Genomic DNA, 18,519 nt, shown 5'->3' on the forward strand with positions numbered 1-18,519 from the left:
AAGAGTCTCCCAGGAGGGCCCCGGGCTTGAGCAAGGTCCAAGGGAACCTGGACCTAAAACGGATGTGGGCGGGGTGGAAGGCAGGGGTGCGCGCGGCCTCGGGGCCCCAGCGCCCCACTCCAGGTGCCGCATCCGGCAGGGTCGCTCCCGGAGCCGGGCCTGGGCCGAGAGCGCGGCGGCGGCTGCGGCTGCGGCGGCGGCTGCTGCTGCTGCGCGACCAGGTGGGTGGCGCCCCGGAAGGCCCAGCGCTGAAGAGCCGGAAGGCGGAAGGGTGGGGCCTGCGCGCCGGGAGGGGCGGCCTGGTGTCCCTGCGCCTGCCGGCCTGTGACCTCGCGGCGCCGCCTCCGCAGGTAAAGGGCTCCGAGCTGCTGGAGTCGGGAGGGGGAGGGGCGCCCGGAGCGGCTGGCATGCCAGCTGGTCGCGGGCCTGGCTCTCCCGTGCTGGGCGCACGCTCTTCGTGCATTCATTTTCCATATGGAGAATCGGGGTACACGGAGGGCTGTGTGTGCGTGTCACCTCCTGCAGGAACTCCTGTGTGTGCGTGTGCCTGCGTGTGTGACTTCCCGCAGGAACCGCGGTGCGTGTGGCTGGTGTTATATCCGCAGGGCGGAGCACCCTTGGCCTTGCCCTCTGGGAAGAGAATCTGGACGCTAGTTTAGAGGTGATCAGGAAGGGATGTTACTGATTTAGGGGCTGGGGGAGATTAACTTTGTGGGGACTGGTAGCTTCTTTAGCCTTTAAAACAAACAAACAAAAGAAATAGGAATATTTTGAGAGGGTGTGAAGCGACTTGCTCATGGGCCAGGTAGGTAGGTAACGTGTGCTCTGCTAGGGTCCTGCTCGGCTCTGGCCTGCGTTGCTGCAGGTGGCGGCCCCAGTGTGGCTTGTGCTTTTGATTTTTCAGGAGAAATCACAAGTCTGAGGTGTATGTGAAATCTCTTGATTTTAAAATTCTGGCAACTAATTCGTTTTTAAAAAGTCTGTGGGCTAATCTGACAATGTTTGCTGATGGGATCCAGTCTTTGCCCTGGGGCATAGAGAGGTGGAAAGACACGGTTTATAGGAGCCAGTGGGCACACTGGAGCTTTGTAAATTTCACGAGCAAAGTAGAAAGTACTGAGGATTGCAGGTGGGCAACATCACTCTGATTCTTAAGTGGCCCTCCTTTCCTTTTTTAAAAAGAGCTGTGTGCATGGAGGTCTGTGTTAGCTCTGCAGCCTTCCTCTCCTCATCTCTCACAATCTGGTCCACCTCAGAAAGCCAGGCTATAGTCTCAGGGACAGGCTCATCTCCCTCTCCCCCAGATCCCTGCTGTAATCGGCAGACCAGCCTGGGTGCTTACACGAAACCAGGGCTTCACGTTGGCATTTGCCTTCCCTGTGGCTGGCAGATGGGCTTCCTGTGACCGGAGCCTGTTTCGTGGACAAATCTGATTCTGAAATAGGTGTGATATGGGGGGAGGCACACTCCCGCCCCATTGAGGTCTGTCCCCATCAGAGTGCTCCTGTCTCCTCCCTCCTCACCCACTTCTCTACTGCTTACAGACAAAGGCAGCTGGAGTGGGAGAAGGAGAAGCAGGACCGGCTTCCTTCCTCAATCTGGCAGCCCTGGAGAAGTTGGGAGGCTGAGCTTTTTAGCGAGGGCTCAGGAGATGGGGCTGCAAACCTTTCTTCCACAAAAAGAGTCTATTGATGCTCTAACTTCTAAAATGATTCTTACAAGGAAATTAAACCAGCATTCCCTTGGATGGAGGCAGCCACAATGCCACCTCTTTACCCATGGTGTGGAACCATTGAACCCAGCTGGAATCAGGCCACTTCCTTGCCTCCCCTCCCACACATCATGACACCTGCTGGCTCTCCAGTCCTACAGAGCTCTGGGCTTGTGCCTTGTGCTGGCCCAACTGGGCTAAGTGGAGGTTGGAAGTGGCGTTTGCACAGTGATGTCTCATTAGCCCCTGTGGGTTTCGACCTAAAGTCATTCAGAGCAGGTTGGAAACTTTTTTTGGTTTTTGTTTTGTGGGCTTTTTTAATAGACAGTAGAGGGTGAAATGGGTATATATCTATTTCCTTCCTCTTTTACATACCTTTTCTTGCTGTGCAGAAACTGTTTCAAGAATACAGATCCATAATTCTCCAGAAAACCTGTTTTAGGAGTGGCATCTGGGCAGAGTACACTGGCCTAGAAGCCAGACTTGCAGATCAAGCATGGCAAGGCTCAAGGTCTTCATGCCTCTGGGAATGGGAGGCTCATTGCAGCCTCCAGAGGGTGCTTCATCTCCCTTTTTTCAGCATAAGTGACAGATAAAAAGCTGGATATAAACCAGAGCTAAGCTAGAAGGTGACTAGATATTTTACAGGAGGATTTTTAGCTTTTTGAAAGGTTTTACCATGAAATTAATTCCTTTGGTTATCTTAATATGTACTTGAAATTAAACATTTTGTTTGCATAGCTTTACAGGACCATGGCTTTTGGGTAAATCAGGTTACTCTCTCTCCCCCCATTTCTGAGTGCAGTTCCTTCGCTGTTATTAATGCTATAATGTTATCTTGACAGTTGTGCCTGGAAAATTCTTGACCTCTGGAAGGGTGGAAGGAGGCTCTCTTGCAGGGAGGAGGAGGGGGCATGTGCTCTGTCTACACGTGGTCACCACTGGTGAGCAGAGGGACCTGGAAGCTAGCAGGCATTTTAGCAGATCCAGGACACTTGGGAGCCAGAGCAAGGACAAACACACTTGAATTCTCCTCTAGTCCCTTGGGCAACCCTGCAGGACTGCCCCTCCACTGCCTCTCACACCCCTGGTGAACAGACACATCTGGCGGATGCCTCTTTGCATTTCTGAACTCAAGGACTGAGTAACAGACATCAAACATCTTGAGTCATGCTCTCATAGACTCTTGCTGTCCAAAGTGAGGGCAGAAGATCACCTGAGGGTGCTTGTAAATACAGAATCTCACCCTGCCCATAGGGGCCGTGTTTAACAAGATCTCCAGTGACTCCTATGCACTGGTGGAGAATCACTGATGTCAAGAATATAAAAGGAAAAGAGGGGAAATTTACAGGGGCTGGAGCACAGGATCCCTCTTACCTCTCCTGGGACTACGAAGACGTTCTGACTGGTGATACAGGAGATCCATAGATTTATTCTAAGGGCTGAGAATTCTCTCTCGGGATTGGGAGGATAATTTTACATTAGAGACTAATTCTGGATTATCCTTGGGTTTAAAAAAAAACCTCATATATCCAAAAGATATTTAGTAATAGAGTCTGCTCCAAACTTCCACAGTCGAGTTCCTTTAGTGAATGTTTGCATGTCTCAGCCTTAAATGAAAAGGGGAGTGTTGGTGAGAAAGGAAAGTGCCCACCGAGCCTTGGGTCTAGCCGAAGCTGGAAGGAGAATCACCTGCTCATTGCTGCTTTGATTTTACTTCCTATCCTGCCAGGTGGCCCATCAGTGCCAAAGCTCTCCATTCCCACCAGCCTTGGGGCGGAGCCTGACCTGCCCTCACCCTTGCCCCTGCCTGTCCTTTTCCTGCTAGTGTGGCAAACAGTTTCCTGACCCCAGAGGATTGTTCTAAAGGTCATTGTTCCAAAGTACACCCATCCATCTGTCATCTGTCCATCCATATGCAAACCCCTGGAATTCTTTGATTTCTTTTATTCTCTGGTTGTTTCATCTTACTACATCATCCTGTCCTTGCCTTTGATGTCTCATAAGTAGAACTGGATTGACTCTATGAGTGGTTGCTTATAGAAGCCAGTGGTGTATGTTAGGAACCAAACGTTTATTTAGAGCCATCATGTCTGAGAGTCTGCAGTGTTCCAGACTCGCTCCAGGCACTTTGCTTCCATTCTACTTACACTTTGCAAGAATCCAGCCTATAGGTGGTTTATCTCCATCTTACAGGTGAAGAATCTGCCATTCTGCTCAGGGTCATCCAGTGGGTGAAGGCTGTGCGGTTGCAGAGTCCTGTGCTTTCCCCTTCTCTGGCTTGGCGTGGGCAGAGATGCCCTGTCACACAGGAGACGACCAGGGGCTGGGACTTTGTGCACTCGGCCAAGGTTTGTGCTCGGGGATTGCCTGAGCCAGCTGCAAGGCCCTGATGCAAGAGAGCTCAGACTTGCCTCACTCGTGATGAACTGGTGGAACATGTGGCCAGCGTTGCTCCTTAACCTGTTGTAAATCAGAAGTTAATCAGAGGGCAGAGAAGACCTTTCATCCACCCTGCTGATTCAGTCTGCTTATTAACTGAAAGCTGCCCTGCTTTCTCTTTGGCAAAGGACTTGGCACATGACTGGGGAGTGCTGTCATCGTGCATACAGCAGAGGTACTGTTCTGTACCAAAAATGGGGAACCTTCCTTAAAACTTTAGGAAGAGCAACATTTGGGTAGAAATATGCTTCACTCATTAAAACTCTCCTTTGGAATGCTTCCTTCGAGGTCTGCTGCAATGCCCGTCGCGGTGGAGGACATCATGAGGCTGCTGTGCTCCGTCTCTGAGGAGAGGAAAATGAGGGCGGCCGTCAGGCACTCCGGGAGGGGCGCCCTGGTCACAGGGGCCATGGCCTTCGTTGGTGGTTTGGTGGGCGGCCCACCAGGACTAGCCGTTGGTAAGTGCAAGTGCCTCACAGGGACAGTGCAGTTGTTGGGAAAAAAAGACCTTTGAAACCTCAGAGACCTCATAAAAGCCTCTGTCCTGTGTGAGAAGTTTGTTGAGTTGAGGTTGCTTCTGTGAAATGATCTTTGGGTACATAAGTCGTCCTGTTAAAAACACAAGCTTCTGTGTGAATGTCTCAGAAGTGCAGGGCTCTCTCAGATGGCATCTGTCATGCAGACCTGGAGGACACCTTTCCCCCCAGGGATGTGTCCTAGAGTCTGAAGATTTCGGGGTGTCCTGGGTCCCTTGGACAGTCTCCCTCCCCCCATCACCATTACACATCCAGAGAGGAAGCTGAGATTTGCCAGGCACCTACTGGGGGCCGATGCTGTAGAGCCACTTTACATAAGCTCGTTCCCAGAGCACTTCCCCATTCTGAAAGCAAGCAGTCCAACGCAGGAAAAGCAATAAGCTAACTTGTGGAGTGATCACCCCTGTCCCCTTCTTTTACCACCTGCTTCTGTTTGGGAACCCGTTTCTGGCAATAAATGAAACTTTGGCTGATTTTCCCATCATTCATTGTTGCTAGAATGAAGTTGCTTCCTTTGGATTATGAACCGGAAGAATTCCTCTGTGGCCCAAACCACAGGGCTAGGGGTGGTGTCAGAGAGCTGGCTGCTGTCCAGGTCTGACTTGAGGAGGGGCCAGATAAGGCCTCCCTCGAGGTGCCTCAGATGGACCCTGCAACACAGGGGCATCGGCTCAAGGCATGGTCTGCTGCATTGGGCTCAGTAAATATTTACTGAATGCCTCCTCTGTGCCAGGCAGCCTGTGGTGGGATACAGGGCCTGGGAAAGCTCACAGTCTGGTGGAAGTCCTTTCTGTATGGCTTGCAGTCTTCACATGAATACAGGCTGGAGAGGTGACTGCTTTTCTGCTGAGGTTGGTTTCTGTGTCCCAGCTCACCAGTAAGGCTTCCTGCTCTGTTCTTCCCTCTGGTAGCAGGATTGACATTCAAGGACACTGTATTAAGCTGAGCCCACACCGGGGAGAAAAATCAGCCTGTGGGTGGCCCCAGACCTTCTATCTATGCATTTCCATTTCCAGACTCTGTGAATTAGTGAGTCTTGACTTCAGCTTCTTGCCATCCAGGAAGTAGCCCGTGAGGGAGGAGACAAGGCCATTTCCTTCTTCCTCAGTGACATCCTATATCTTTGTCCCACCCCATCTAATGTGCTCAGGGAAGGCTAGCTGGGATCATTTATCATATAGCTGTGCCCAAATGCCATTTTGGGAGGACATATTTTATTCAGATTGAGTAAAAGCTGGTAGAGAACAGGATGTCTGCAAAGAGAACCCCAGGGATTCGCTACTTGCAGCCCCTGGTCATGGGCAGGAGCATCATTTTACCCAGAAAACAAAGGAATTTTTTCTTCTCCAAAGACTTGGTAATTTTCTGGTCGATATTTCCTGGCGACTTTTTGCATTAAGTGCTGCTCTAAATCAAATATTGATGTTCTCACAAAGGTTTAGTGCAGATGAGTGCAACTCTTATCAGCTCTTAAGTGTTTCACTGGTGTCATGGGGAAAAGTTCAGTAAAACTTGTAAATGACTGGCCCTCCCTCCCTAGAATGCTCCTTATTTTCAGACTGGGGGGAAGCTGTCTAAGGGCAGTGTTCAGCCTCTAGGACGTGAGGCTGGCTGGTCCCCAGAGAAGGTGTGTGCTACCAGGTGCCTCCATACTTGGTTTCCTGAGACAGTGCAAGATTTACTTACTGTTGGGTGAGTCCAGCTTGCAAATGGGTTCTCTGTGGCCTGGGCTGCATTCTTTTAGATAAACTTTTTATTTTGGAATAATATTAGATTTACAGAGAAGTTGCAAAGATAATGCTGAGAATTCCCATATATCTCTCACCCAGTTTCAGTTCCTATATTACCAAGGCACACTTGTCAAAACTAAGAAACCAACACTAACATTACTATTAACTATTCTTCAGACTATATTTGGATTTTATCAGTTTCTACATCCATGATCTTTTTCTGTCCCAGACCCAGCACAAGACAGCACATTGCACTTAATTGTCATGTCTCTTCAGTCTCCCCAGTCTTGTTTTTTTTACCCCACTTTTTTTGATTCTTTTCCCATATAGTCCATTACAGAGTATTGAGTAGAGTATCCCTGTGCTATGTCCTTATTAGTTTTCTGTTTTATATATACTAGTGTGTATATGTCAATCCCAGTCTTCCAGTTTATCCCTCCCCCTTACCCCCTGGTAACCATAAGTTTGTTTTCTACATCTGTAACTCTTTCTGTTTCGTAGATAAATTCATTTGTACCTTTTTTTAGATTCCACATATAAGTGATATCATATGATATTTGTCTTTGTTTGACTTACTTTACTCTGTATGACAATCTCTAGGTCCATCCATGTTGCTGCAAATGGCATTATTTCATTCTTTTTTATGGCTGAGTAATATTCCATTGTATATATGTGCCACATCTTCTTTATCCATTCCTCCGTCGATGGACATTTAGGTTGCTTCCATGTCCTGGTTATTGTAAATAGTACTGCAATGAACATTGGGTGCATGTATCTTTTTGAATTATGGTTTTCTCCGGATATATGCCCAGGAGTGGGATTGCTGGATCATTTGGTAGCTCTATTTTTAGTTTTTTAAGGAACCTCCATACTCTTCTCCATAGTGGCTGTACCAGTTTACGTTCCCACCAACAGTGCATGAGGGTTCCCTTTTCTCTACACCCTGTCCAGCTATTATTGTTTGTAGATTTCTTGATGATGGCCATTCTGACTGGTGTGAGGTGGTACCTCACTGTAGTTTTGATTTGCATTTCTCTAATGATTAGTGATGTTGAGCATCTTTTAATGTGCTTTTTAGCCATCTGTATATCTTCTTTGGAGAAATGTCTATTTAGATCTTCCACTCATTTTTGAATTGGGTTGTTTCTTTTTTTGATGTTCAGCTGCATGAGCGGTTTGTATATTTTGGAGATTAATCCCATGTCGGTTGCTTCATTTGCAAATATCTTCTCCCATTCTGAGGGTTTCTCTCGTCTTGTTTTTTACCACTTTGATACTTTTGAGGAGTACTGGTCAGGTATTTTGGAGAGCTCCTCTCAGTTTGGGTTTGCCTGATGTCTTTCTCACGAGTAGACTGTGGTTATGGATCTTTGGAAAGAATACCGTGGAGGTGCAGTATTGTCACACATTTCAGGGACATATGACACCCAGAGGACCTCCCTTGTGATGCTCACCTTGATCACCTGGCTAAGGTCATGTCGCCAGGTTTCTCCACTGCAAAGTTACTGTTTCCCCTTTCCATACTCTACTCTTTTAAAGAAAGTCACCAAATCCAGCTGGGCTGCGTCTTTTCAATATCTGATTGCCGATATTTAAAAATCAGGGCTTCCATGGTGGCGCAGTGGTTGAGAGTCCGCCTGCCAATGCAGGGGACACGGGTTCGTGCCCCGGTCCGGGAAGACCCCACATGCCGCAGAGCGGCTGGGCCCGTGAGCCATGGCCGCTGAGCCTGTGCATCTGGAGCCTGTGCTGTGCAACCGGAGAGGCCACAACAGTGAGAGGCCCACGTACCACAAAAAATAAATAAATAAATAAAAATCATAAGACTTTTAAAAGATACATACTTGGTATTCCATGTGGCAGCAATTGGCTGGCGTAGGGTAGCCATGTCTCCTTTAGACAGCGACCTGTCTCTCCAGGTCACCACAGTCCCACTCAGCTCGCTTCACTCCTTTCAGCTACCTGCCTGACCCCTGTAGGCACTTGAGTTTGAGACCCCTGCTCTAGGACATCTTCCTGTAGCAGACTGCACCTGACCTGGTTAAATAGAACTTTCCATTGATACAAGGTCTTCAAATTCCAAAATAGTGTGCTTTAACTTTGATAATAATAAATTGACATTTAAAAATAATGTTTGTGCCCTTTTGGGGTAGCAGAAAGAGAAGTAGTTGAATACATTAAATTTGTTATTTATCATCATACAACTTTGGAGGGGTTGTATGAAAAACATTGTTTCAAGAGAAAATACCTCCTCATCTGTCTGCAGGGTCCTTTATAACCACGTGGTTCCACTGGAAATTTCAAAGTTCAGAGCTAAGACTCATATTAGCCATCCAGCCTCACCACTGAGATGGTTCTCCCTGAAAATGCATTTGCTTCTCAGCCCTGTTCTTTGAGATGAGAGAGATTTTTATGAGAAGCATGGAAACCTTCCGCCCACGAAGAGGATTTTAGTTAGCACAGCTCTCAGGAGGGGAGATGCTTTGTGTTGCACTGTGAGCGCAGAGCTTAGGGGAGGGCATGTTTGGGTGTCAATTATCTGAGCCAAATCGACCAAAGGCCACGTCAACCTTTGCCCTCTGCCCTCCTGGCGGAGCAGGCATGAAGCCAAGCCCATTCTGACCTGCTCATGAATGTGCCCACTCGTCACAACGGTAGATGTGAACTCAGCGAGAACCTGTGACTGTCGTTTATGAATATAAATGACCGACTAATTGAGTCCTTCCTGTTTTCTAGGGGGGGCCGTCGGGGGTTTGTTAGGCGCGTGGATGACAAGTGGACAGTTTAAGCCAGTTCCTCAGATCATAATGGAGCTGCCACCTGCCGAGCAGCAGAAGCTCTTTAACGAAGCCACTGCCATCGTCAGGCACCTGCAATGGACGGACGCCGTGCAGCTGACCATGCTGGTCATGGGCAGTGAGGCCCTGCAGCAGCAGCTGCTGGCGATGCTGGCCAACTACGTCACCAAGGAGCTCCGGGCGGAAGTGCAGTACGACGACTAGGCCTCTGCTCCAGGAAGCGGGGTCCATTTAGATGATTCCCCCCGACTCATGGAAGGTGACTGGGGAGCTGCAGGAAGCCCCACATCATCAGAATATTACCCTAAACTGTAGCAAAATCTCCTGCTGGAGAGGCTGGGGCTGTGCCGTTCTGGAATTATTTGAGAAGATGCCGTGTTTTGTGGCTGCGTGCACCTGTGTGCCCTGACAACCCTTCAGCTAGGAAGCTGGTGAACAGTAAAGCCGTGACTGCTGCCACGTAGTGGCAGTTTTCTGAATCTACTCTCACTCACACAGAAGCTGGAAGAAGGTCTTCACGTTCAGCCTTCTCATCTCATCATGTGAAGATGACGCCTGTCCAGGCAGCCGTTGCAGGACCAGCCTTCCTTTGGGACCTTGGGGCTGTCCCCTGCTGGAATCATGTTTACCTCTTGAATGCCCCTTCCTCACCCAGTGACTTGTGAGTGGTCTCAGGGAGGGGGCAGTCGGCCTGCTGAGTGAAGCCACAAACGTCAGTGGCACCCAGCCCCTCCCCCAGTAGCTGCCCGACTGGGCTCTCACCCTCCCAGGGGCTTGCTTTCCCCATCTGAAAAGTCATAGTAGTTCCTGAGTTCTGTTTTTTAAATTAAATATTTTCAGTAAATTATTGCTCTTTCTGAAGTGGTAGAATCATAAACTTTCTCTAAGAAATGAGTCCACCCTAAGTTCCCCCTACTATTGTTTTTGCTTTGCTTTCAGAACCACAGTTTGACAAGTGTCATCAAACTACAATAAATGTTTTCTGAACAGTCCTTTTCTCCACCCATTTGTGTGAAGTATCTCTGACATTTGAAGTTGTACACATGGAGCACAAGGGAAGGGGAGGTGTCAGATTTGTGACTTTAAAGAAGGAATGAAAGCCCCGGATTCCAGGGCCTGTGACCTGACTTTCCAGGCTGCTGTGGTGCCCTGTGCTGCTTGTGAGCACACACTGCCCCGAGCCTCCCTGGCAGCCACAGGATGTCCCTTGGGTCCCAGGGGCCTGGAAGGAAGCTGCACTGTCCTCCCTGCTGAGCAGAGTCAGTATCCCGCACCTCTGTGTGTGTAAAGAAAACTTCAGGGCAAATTAGAACCCAGGGTGATTAAGGAAGGATCCAGCTTTTATCTCAGAAAAGTTGCTCTTTTTTTTAAAATAAATTTATTTATTTATTTTTGGCTGTGTTGGGTCTTCGTTGCTGCGCGCGGGCTTCTCACTGCGGTGGCTTCTCTTATTGCGGAGCACAGGCTCTAAGCACGCGGGCTTCAGTAGTTGTGGCTCGCTGGCTTCAGTAGTTGTGGCTCGCAGGCTCTAGAGCGCAGGCTCGGTAGCTGTGGTGCACGGGCTTAGTTGCTGCACGGCATGTGGGATCTTCCCGGACCAGGGATCAAACCCATGTCCTCTGCACTGGCAGGCGGGTTCTTAACCACTGGGCCACCAGGGAAGCCCAGAAAAGCTGCTCTTTATCTGGCCTTATCTAGCACACATCAGGTGCCCTTTACAGGCCACACTCCTGGGGTTGATGAAGCCACTTTGGACATTTGCACTGTTTGGGTTGATGGGGGGCAGGGTGGGGTCCTTTTAGATGATTATCCTGACTCATAGAAGGTGACTGGGTAGTTATGGGGGGCCCCACCAATTCAACTCGTGTGTTGGGTCCTACTCTGCCAGGCCCAGGGGACACAGGTGGTCCCAGCTCAGAGGTCCTGCACCAGTGTCCCCTGGAGTCCCTTCCCTGGCCTGCCTACCTTTACCCTTGGGAAAACCACTCTCGGGAGGAGATGGCCTGACTCCTGACCTATTTGGGGTCAAATGAAGCAGGCCTTACAGAATAAAGTCACTGGCCTAGCCAGGTCCTGGGTGACTTACGGTAGACTTTGGGCCCAAGAGGAGTCCAGGCCTTGAGTCTCATCTCCCTCAGGAGCTGAAAGCACTTTCCTTGCTTTCCCCTCACACTCTACTCCCAGCAACTGTGGCTTTAGTATTTCTGCATCTTCTTTGAAATTTTTTCATTTATTTATTTTTGAATAGGTAATACAAGCCTGGTACAAAACTTAGAAGACATCAGAAGATACAAATGGAAAAGGAAGGCGTCCTCCTATACTGACCCCTGCTCCAGCCCCCTTTCCAGATACAGCCGCTATACCAATTTCTTATATATTCCTTTAACTCTGTTTTTAGATAGTCATTGAATGAACAGTATTCTTTTCTTTTATTTGTCAGTGTTCATTGCTGAAAACAGAAAAATCCAGAAAAGTATAATGAAATAAGAACCATTATAAGTATCACCACCCATGGGACTTCCCTGGTGGTCCAGTGGTAAAGAATCCACCTTCCAATGCAGGAGATGAGGGTTTGATCCCTGGTCGGGGAACTAAGATCCCACATGCCTCCAGGCAACTAAACCTGTGTGCCACAACTACTGAGCCCGCGCATCTCAACTAGAGAGCCCACGCGCCCTGGAGTCTGCACGCCACAACTAGAAAGAGAGAAAACCCACACGCCACAACTAGAGAGAAGCCCGCCTGCCACAACGAAGAGCCCACGCACTGCAACGAAAGATCCCGCGTGGCACAACTAAGACCCAGCACAGCCAAAAAAAAAAAAAGTGTCACCACCTAGAAAGCCACTGTTAACAAATTTGGCATATTTTGTGCAAACCTTTTAATGCTATGTATGTGTATTTCTAACATATTTGCATCTTTACTGTTTAGACCTTTTTGAACACTCTTACCAATTAACATTAAATAACATTTGTGATGTATTTTGAAATCTCTTGTAAACGTGTGTAATGGCTTTATAATATTCCACTGCACTAAACCATATATACATACCTGCTGTAGTGTCCTTTCTAGGTTTTTACTATTATAGTGCCGCATTTTTGTGAACGTTTTTGTGTGCATATGTTATGCACACAGAATATGTTCATATTTTCGATTATGATAGTCTGTAAGATAGATTCCTCAACGTGAAATTGCTGGATTAAAAAGTATGTAATATTTTTTAAGGCTGTCGTTCTGTTCGGTCAAAATTCTTTCCAGAGGGGCAGTATCAATCATTTGCTCTCCCAGCAACAGGTTTTGGGGGTGCACATCTCATCACATCCTCACCAAGAAACAGAATGAGAGTGTCTTAAAGCTCTATTAATTTAATGGGTGATTACTGACATCTTGGTTCGAGTCATTTATCTTTGGATTATGAGTGGGGTTGACAAGGCCAGGGTGACCACCTGGCGGCCACCTACCCAGGCGGTGCTGAGAGCCCCTGGGCCCCCATGGCCCAGGCCTAGCAGAGAGTGAGGGGGCCCTGGCCTGAGCAGAGGGCTGGCGGGGCGGTGGTGGCTTGTGGCCAGGAAGCAGCAGGGGAATGCCAGCAGCGGGAGCCTAAGGAGGCAGCTGAGGAGGAAGCCTTGGTGGGGGACCCAGTAATTATACAAAGAAACCTTCTGCTCTGGGCCGGTTATTAACCTGCTTCGGTGTTGACGCGACAGTGCCGAGTGAGATTTTTCCAGGCAGATGGTGTATATTTAGCTAGAACGAACTTTTCTATTTTTCTGGTTTTTGGAAGCAGACACCGGGGTGTGTTGCAATGCGGGAGGACTGGGGCTCAGGGTGTGGAGGAAGGGTCCTCTCCCCGTTACTTATTGAGAGGTGCCACCTAGTGGGGAAGCGGGTGCATCCTTTCTCTTCTTCCCTCTGGGCCGGGCCTGTCGAGCCTTCTCTGAGTCTCCAGCCAGGCCAGGATGTGGCTCCACAAGGATGATGTTTTGTGAGTTCCCCTTGGGAGGGGGCTGGGGCCTTCCTGAGATTTTTTCTTTTTTTTTTTTTTGCAGTACGCGGGCCTCTCACTGTTGTGGCCTCTCCCGTCGTGGAGCACAGGCTCCGGACGCGCAGGCTCAGCGGCCATGGCTCACGGGCCCAGCCGCTCTGCGGCATGTGGGATCTTCCCGGACCAGGGCATGAACCCGTGTCCCCTGCATTGGCAGGCGGACTCCCAACCACTGCGCCACCAGGGAAGCCCTTTCCTGAGGTTTTAATAAGCTATGAACAGAACATCAGCCATGTCTGCTGCAACCTTTTTGTATATAAACCAGAATGTCTCTCAGTCCTGAACAATCAACATGTGGCAGTTAAGCAATGCCAGGATTCATCTAAACCACACAGGGAAGAAGGACTGTCTGATATATTTTCAGTTTGTTGGGAGGAGATAAATGGCTTTATTCGCTGGAGGTGGCATCTTGGACCATTATGATGACAGCGGGTCAGGAGGCAAAGCTTGGGCCTGGCCGGCTGCATCGCAGCCTTGGGGCTGCTAAGGTACCCCAAATGCTGGCAAATAGAGGAAGTTAAAAAACGTTTTTCTAAATTATTGAGCTGGAGGCTATTTAATTTTTGTGGGTTTTAAGGGGAGGACTTTACTCGTTCTCATTTGCAGTTGAACAAATGAAAGGATAGTATCTAGGAGTTATCTGTTATACACCAATTAATTAGTATTAATGAATACACATGATCAAACGCAAAGCTGGCAGGGCTGTGGGAAACCAATGTATACACATACAGACACTCCACTGGAGAAAATACATAGTGATACAGTCTTTTGGGAGAGTGATTTAAAGGAAAAAAGTCGCAGGAACCATAAAATTGTATATACTTTCCAGCCAACCAATTTCACTTCGGGGAAAATATTACAATAAAATAATTCAAACAGAAAAAAGATAAAGCTATTCATAGCACTGCTGTTTATGACGGCAGGAAAAAAAGGGAAACAATTCTGATGTTGAACAACAGGGAAATAGTTAAACTGTGTATGTGGGCAATGTAATGGAATACTAACAGCCAATTTTAATAAGTAGTAAATGGGGGTGGATGGATGAAAGTCAGTGGAATTGCTCCATGCGCATGATTTGCCTTACAGCAACTTCATACTTATGTGCTTGGGGGGAATAAAGAAAAAGACAAGCTGTAACTAGTGCTGGTGACCCCAAGGGCTTCCAATGCCCCAAGGGTGTGGCTCAGGGGAAGCGGCACAGGTGGATGAGAATCTCAGAGTGTGTGGGCATCTTGTGCCTGAGGGGATTCTAGTGTTTTAAAATGTGAATTACTTACCTACCCGCAAACCAGGCAAGAACCAGCCTGGTCCCCAGCTCCCTGGGGCTGCTCCTCCCAGGAACTGTTCAAGGCCACATCATGAGCAGCGGCCTCACAAGCTTGCCCCTACAGAGGCGAGGTCCCACTGCAGCGCAGGGTTCCAAAGCACAACTCTTAGGGGTGTTACATGTGCCGCCTGACCAAGGCAGGAGGGCCAGCCATGCTGGGAGCTGTTTGGATACAGGGTCTTCTCTCTAAGGTCTGTCCAACAGAATTATAATACAAGCCACAAACACAATTTTAGATTTTCTAGTAACCTCATTTTTTAAAAGTAAAAAATAAATTTAACAGTATACTTTAACCCAACATAGCCAACATATATTATCATCTCAACATGTAATCAATAGAAAAGAGTACTGAGATATTTTCCAAATTTTTATATTATCTCTTCGAAACTCAGTGTATATGTCACAATTACAGCACATCTCAAATCTGACTAGCCACATGTTAAGCCATGTGTGGCCAGTGGCTACCACGTCAGGCATCACCACTCTGTAAGATACATAACAGAAGACATAAAGATGAAAGATTTTTCTTTTCCCCTTAGGTTGCCAGTGATATAGACATGTCCCTCTAAGGACCAGGAACCTCTTTCTGTCACTTCTCTGTTCTGAAGTTCAGCATCTGGGCTTGTTTGTGGTCCTTGTTAGAGGTCAAGATCAGGTTGGATGGTGCTATGGACTGAACTGTTTCTCCCCCAAATTCATATGCAGAAGCCCTAACCCCCAATGTGACAGCATTTGGAGATGGAGCCTTTGGAAGGTAATTAGAGTTAGGTGAGGCCATGGTGTGGGGACCCCCATCCCCACAATGGGATTAGTGCCCTTGCGAGAAGGAACACCAGAGAGCTCCCTCTCTCTCTGTCTCTCTCTCTGCCATGTGAAGACAGGGAGGAGAAGGCCGTTGGCAAGCCAAGAGCCCTCACCAGAACCCAGCCATGCCAGCACCCTGATCTTGGACTTCCAGCCTCCACAACTGCGAGCGATACATGTCCATGGTTAGGCTGCCAGTCTGCAGCGCTTTGTTATGGCAGCCTGAGCAGACTGCGGCAGGTGGGAAGCTGGGAGGGGGAGGCTTACTGGGGACCTCCCAGATCCCTGTTCTCTAACCTGATTTAGGGGCAACAGCATTTTCTCCCTGCCTTAAGATGACAACTTGACCTGGTGCGTGGGTGAAGACCCTCCTGGATGAACATCCTCAGCACTAAGAACCAGCCTTGTCCTTCTGTCCCAGGCACAGGTGGCCCTCAGAGGCCTTGGAGAATGACACCCCTTAATCTCTACCCCCTTTCTGCCTGCACCTGCCAAGCTGAGTGTGGCTAAAGAAAACACCTGTCCACAATGACTGGCCTCACTCAGCACCGCTGTGTTTTCCTAGTTCACTTCCTCTCCCACTGCCTCTCCTCAGCTCCCAACCCTTCCTCCTCTGTCTTCCCTCAGGTCATGACCTTCGTTCCCTGAAAAAAGGAATTAACTGGAAGAGAATGTTCACTCCCTATATCTGTGCCCATCTTTCCTCCTGGTATTATGAACCGCCCTTGCTCTTGACTCAGGCCAGCCCCTCCACTGGACACCAGATCCCACCCCCTCCCTCCTGAGGACACTGCTCCAGTCATTTTCCTCCTTCCCCCTCATCGCCACGTCCCCCGCTGCACAGACCTGTCCCATCAGCGTGCACATGTGCATGATTTCTCCCATATTAAAAAAACAAAAATTTCAGCAAGGGTACCAGGAAAATTCAGTGGGGAAGAATTGTCCTTTCAACAAATGGTTCTGGAACAACACGTAAAAAAAATGAAGTTGGATGACCCCCTACCTTATAACATATAAAACGTTTTAACTCAAAATGGATCATACACCTAAATGTAGGAGCTAAAACTATGAAACTCTAAGATGAAAACATAGGAATAACTCTTTATGACCTTGGATTAGGCAATGGATCCTTAGATAAGACACAAAATCATAAGTGACAAAAGAAAAAATAGATAAATAGGACTTCATTAAGATTAAAAACTTTCGTGCTTCAAAGGACACCATCAAGAAAGTGAAAAAACAAGCCACAGAATGGGAGAAAATAATTGCAAATCATGTATCTGATAAGGGACTACTATCTAGAATATATAAAGAACTCTCACAACTCAACAATAAAAAAACATATAACCCAATTTAAAAATGGGTAAAGGATTTGAACAGATATTTCTCCAAAGAATATATTCATGGCCAATAAGCATGTGAGAAGATGCTCAACATCATTAGTCATCAAAACCCCAATGAGATACCACTCTCCCCTATTCAGATGGCAAAAATAAAAAAGACAGTAACAAATGTTGATGAGATTGGGAAGAAACTGGAACATTTATATGTTGCTGTTGGGAATATGAAATGGTACAGTCACTTTGGAAAACAGTTCGACAGTTCCTCAAAATATTAAACAGAATTATCATATGATCCAGCAATTCCACTCCTAGGTATATACCCAAGAGAACTGAAAACATATGGCCACACAAAAACTTGTAAACGAATGTTTATTAGCAGCATTTTTTACAATAGCCATAAAGTGTTAACAACCCAAATGTTCACCACTTGGTGAATGGATGAACAAAACGTGGCATATACATTGTATATAACATACGATGGAATATTATTCTGGAATAAAGAAGAATTATATTATGTGTATACTGATATATGCTACCACATGGATGAACTTTGAAAATATGCTAAGTGAAAGAGCCAGTCACAAAATACCACATATTCTATGATTCCATTTATATGAAATGTCTAGAATAGGCAAATCCTAGAGACAGAAAGTAGATCAGTGACTGCAGGGGCTTGGGGACAGGAGGAATGGCTGCTCATGGACATGGGGCTTCTCTTCGGGGTGACAAAAATGTTCTGACACTAGATAACAGAGACGGTTGCACAATCTGGTGAATATACTAAAAACTACTGAACTGTATACTTTAAAGAGGGAGGGTGGATTTTATGCAACGTGAATTATATCTCAATAAAGCTGTTTAAAAAAACTCTCTTTGGCACTGCTGCCCCCTCTAGCCACCACCCCATTTCTCTCTTTCTCTTTGCAGTGGAATTCCTCACAGGAGTTTTCCACACTCACTGTCACCAGTTTGTCTCTTCCCCTTCTGGCAGGCATCTGCTCCTACTACCCCACTAAATGATCTCCTGTCAAGGTCACTGTCCTCCACGTTACTAAACCCAGTGGTCATTCTCAGTCCTCATGTTACCCGACCCGTGGGCAGCATTTGGCCCAGTTGACCACGCCTCTCCACTTGGCCTCCCCGACCCTGTGCTCTCCTGGTTTCCTCTGGCCTCCCCGGCTGCTCTTTCTTGATCTTTGCTGCTTCCACCTCCAGTCCTGACTTGTAAACACCGAAATGTCCAAGGTTCGTTGCTTGACCCCTCCTCTCTCTCTCCCTCCCTCTCTCTTTTTATTGAGGTAAAATTGGTACATAACATTGTATAAGTTTCAGGTATACAACATTATAATTCAACATCTGTGTTCATTACAAAGTCTAGTTACCATCCGTCACCTTACATTTGACCCCCTTCACCCATTTTGCCCATCCTCCCAACTCCCTTCCCCTCTGGTAATCACCAGTCTGTTCTCTGTGTCTATGAGTTTGTTTTGTTTTTTTGTTTGTTCATTTGTTTTGGGGGTCTTGTGGGGTTTTTTGGGTTTTGTTTTTAGATTCCATATACGAGTGAGATCATACCATATGATTTTTTTCTTTCACCTTCCAACTCTTTTCACTTATATTATCCTCATGGTCCATCTATGTTGTTGCAAATGGCAAGATTTCACTGTTTCTCGTGGCTGAGTAGTATTTCATTGTATATGTACACCACAGCTTTATCCATTCATCCATCGATGGACACTTACATTGCTGCCACGTCTGGGCTCACCCCTTCTCTTTTTTTTTT

At 47.5% G+C, this 18,519-nt stretch overlaps 1 protein-coding gene across 4 annotated transcripts; it reads left to right on the top strand.

Moving 5' to 3' along the window:
• Positions 1 to 205: 205 nt before the first annotated feature.
• C20H19orf12 (chromosome 20 C19orf12 homolog) lies at positions 206 to 12,441 on the top strand. 4 transcript variants are annotated; one of them, XM_067720066.1, is made up of 3 exons: positions 206 to 350; positions 4,442 to 4,611; positions 9,156 to 12,441. In XM_067720066.1, exons 2-3 carry the CDS (start codon positions 4,452 to 4,454, stop codon positions 9,419 to 9,421), a joined length of 426 nt encoding a protein of 141 aa, XP_067576167.1. In that variant the 5' UTR covers positions 206 to 350; positions 4,442 to 4,451; the 3' UTR covers positions 9,422 to 12,441. The 4 variants fall into 4 exon arrangements, with proteins under 4 accessions (XP_067576167.1, XP_067576169.1, XP_067576165.1 ...); XM_067720068.1 differs by lacking the exon at positions 206 to 350 and adding an exon at positions 406 to 661; XM_067720064.1 differs by lacking the exon at positions 206 to 350 and adding an exon at positions 406 to 577.
• The last annotated feature ends 6,078 nt before the right edge of the window (positions 12,442 to 18,519 follow it).

Source organism: Pseudorca crassidens, chromosome 20, assembly GCF_039906515.1.
Source record: "Pseudorca crassidens isolate mPseCra1 chromosome 20, mPseCra1.hap1, whole genome shotgun sequence".
Taxonomy (NCBI): Eukaryota; Metazoa; Chordata; class Mammalia; order Artiodactyla; family Delphinidae; genus Pseudorca; species Pseudorca crassidens.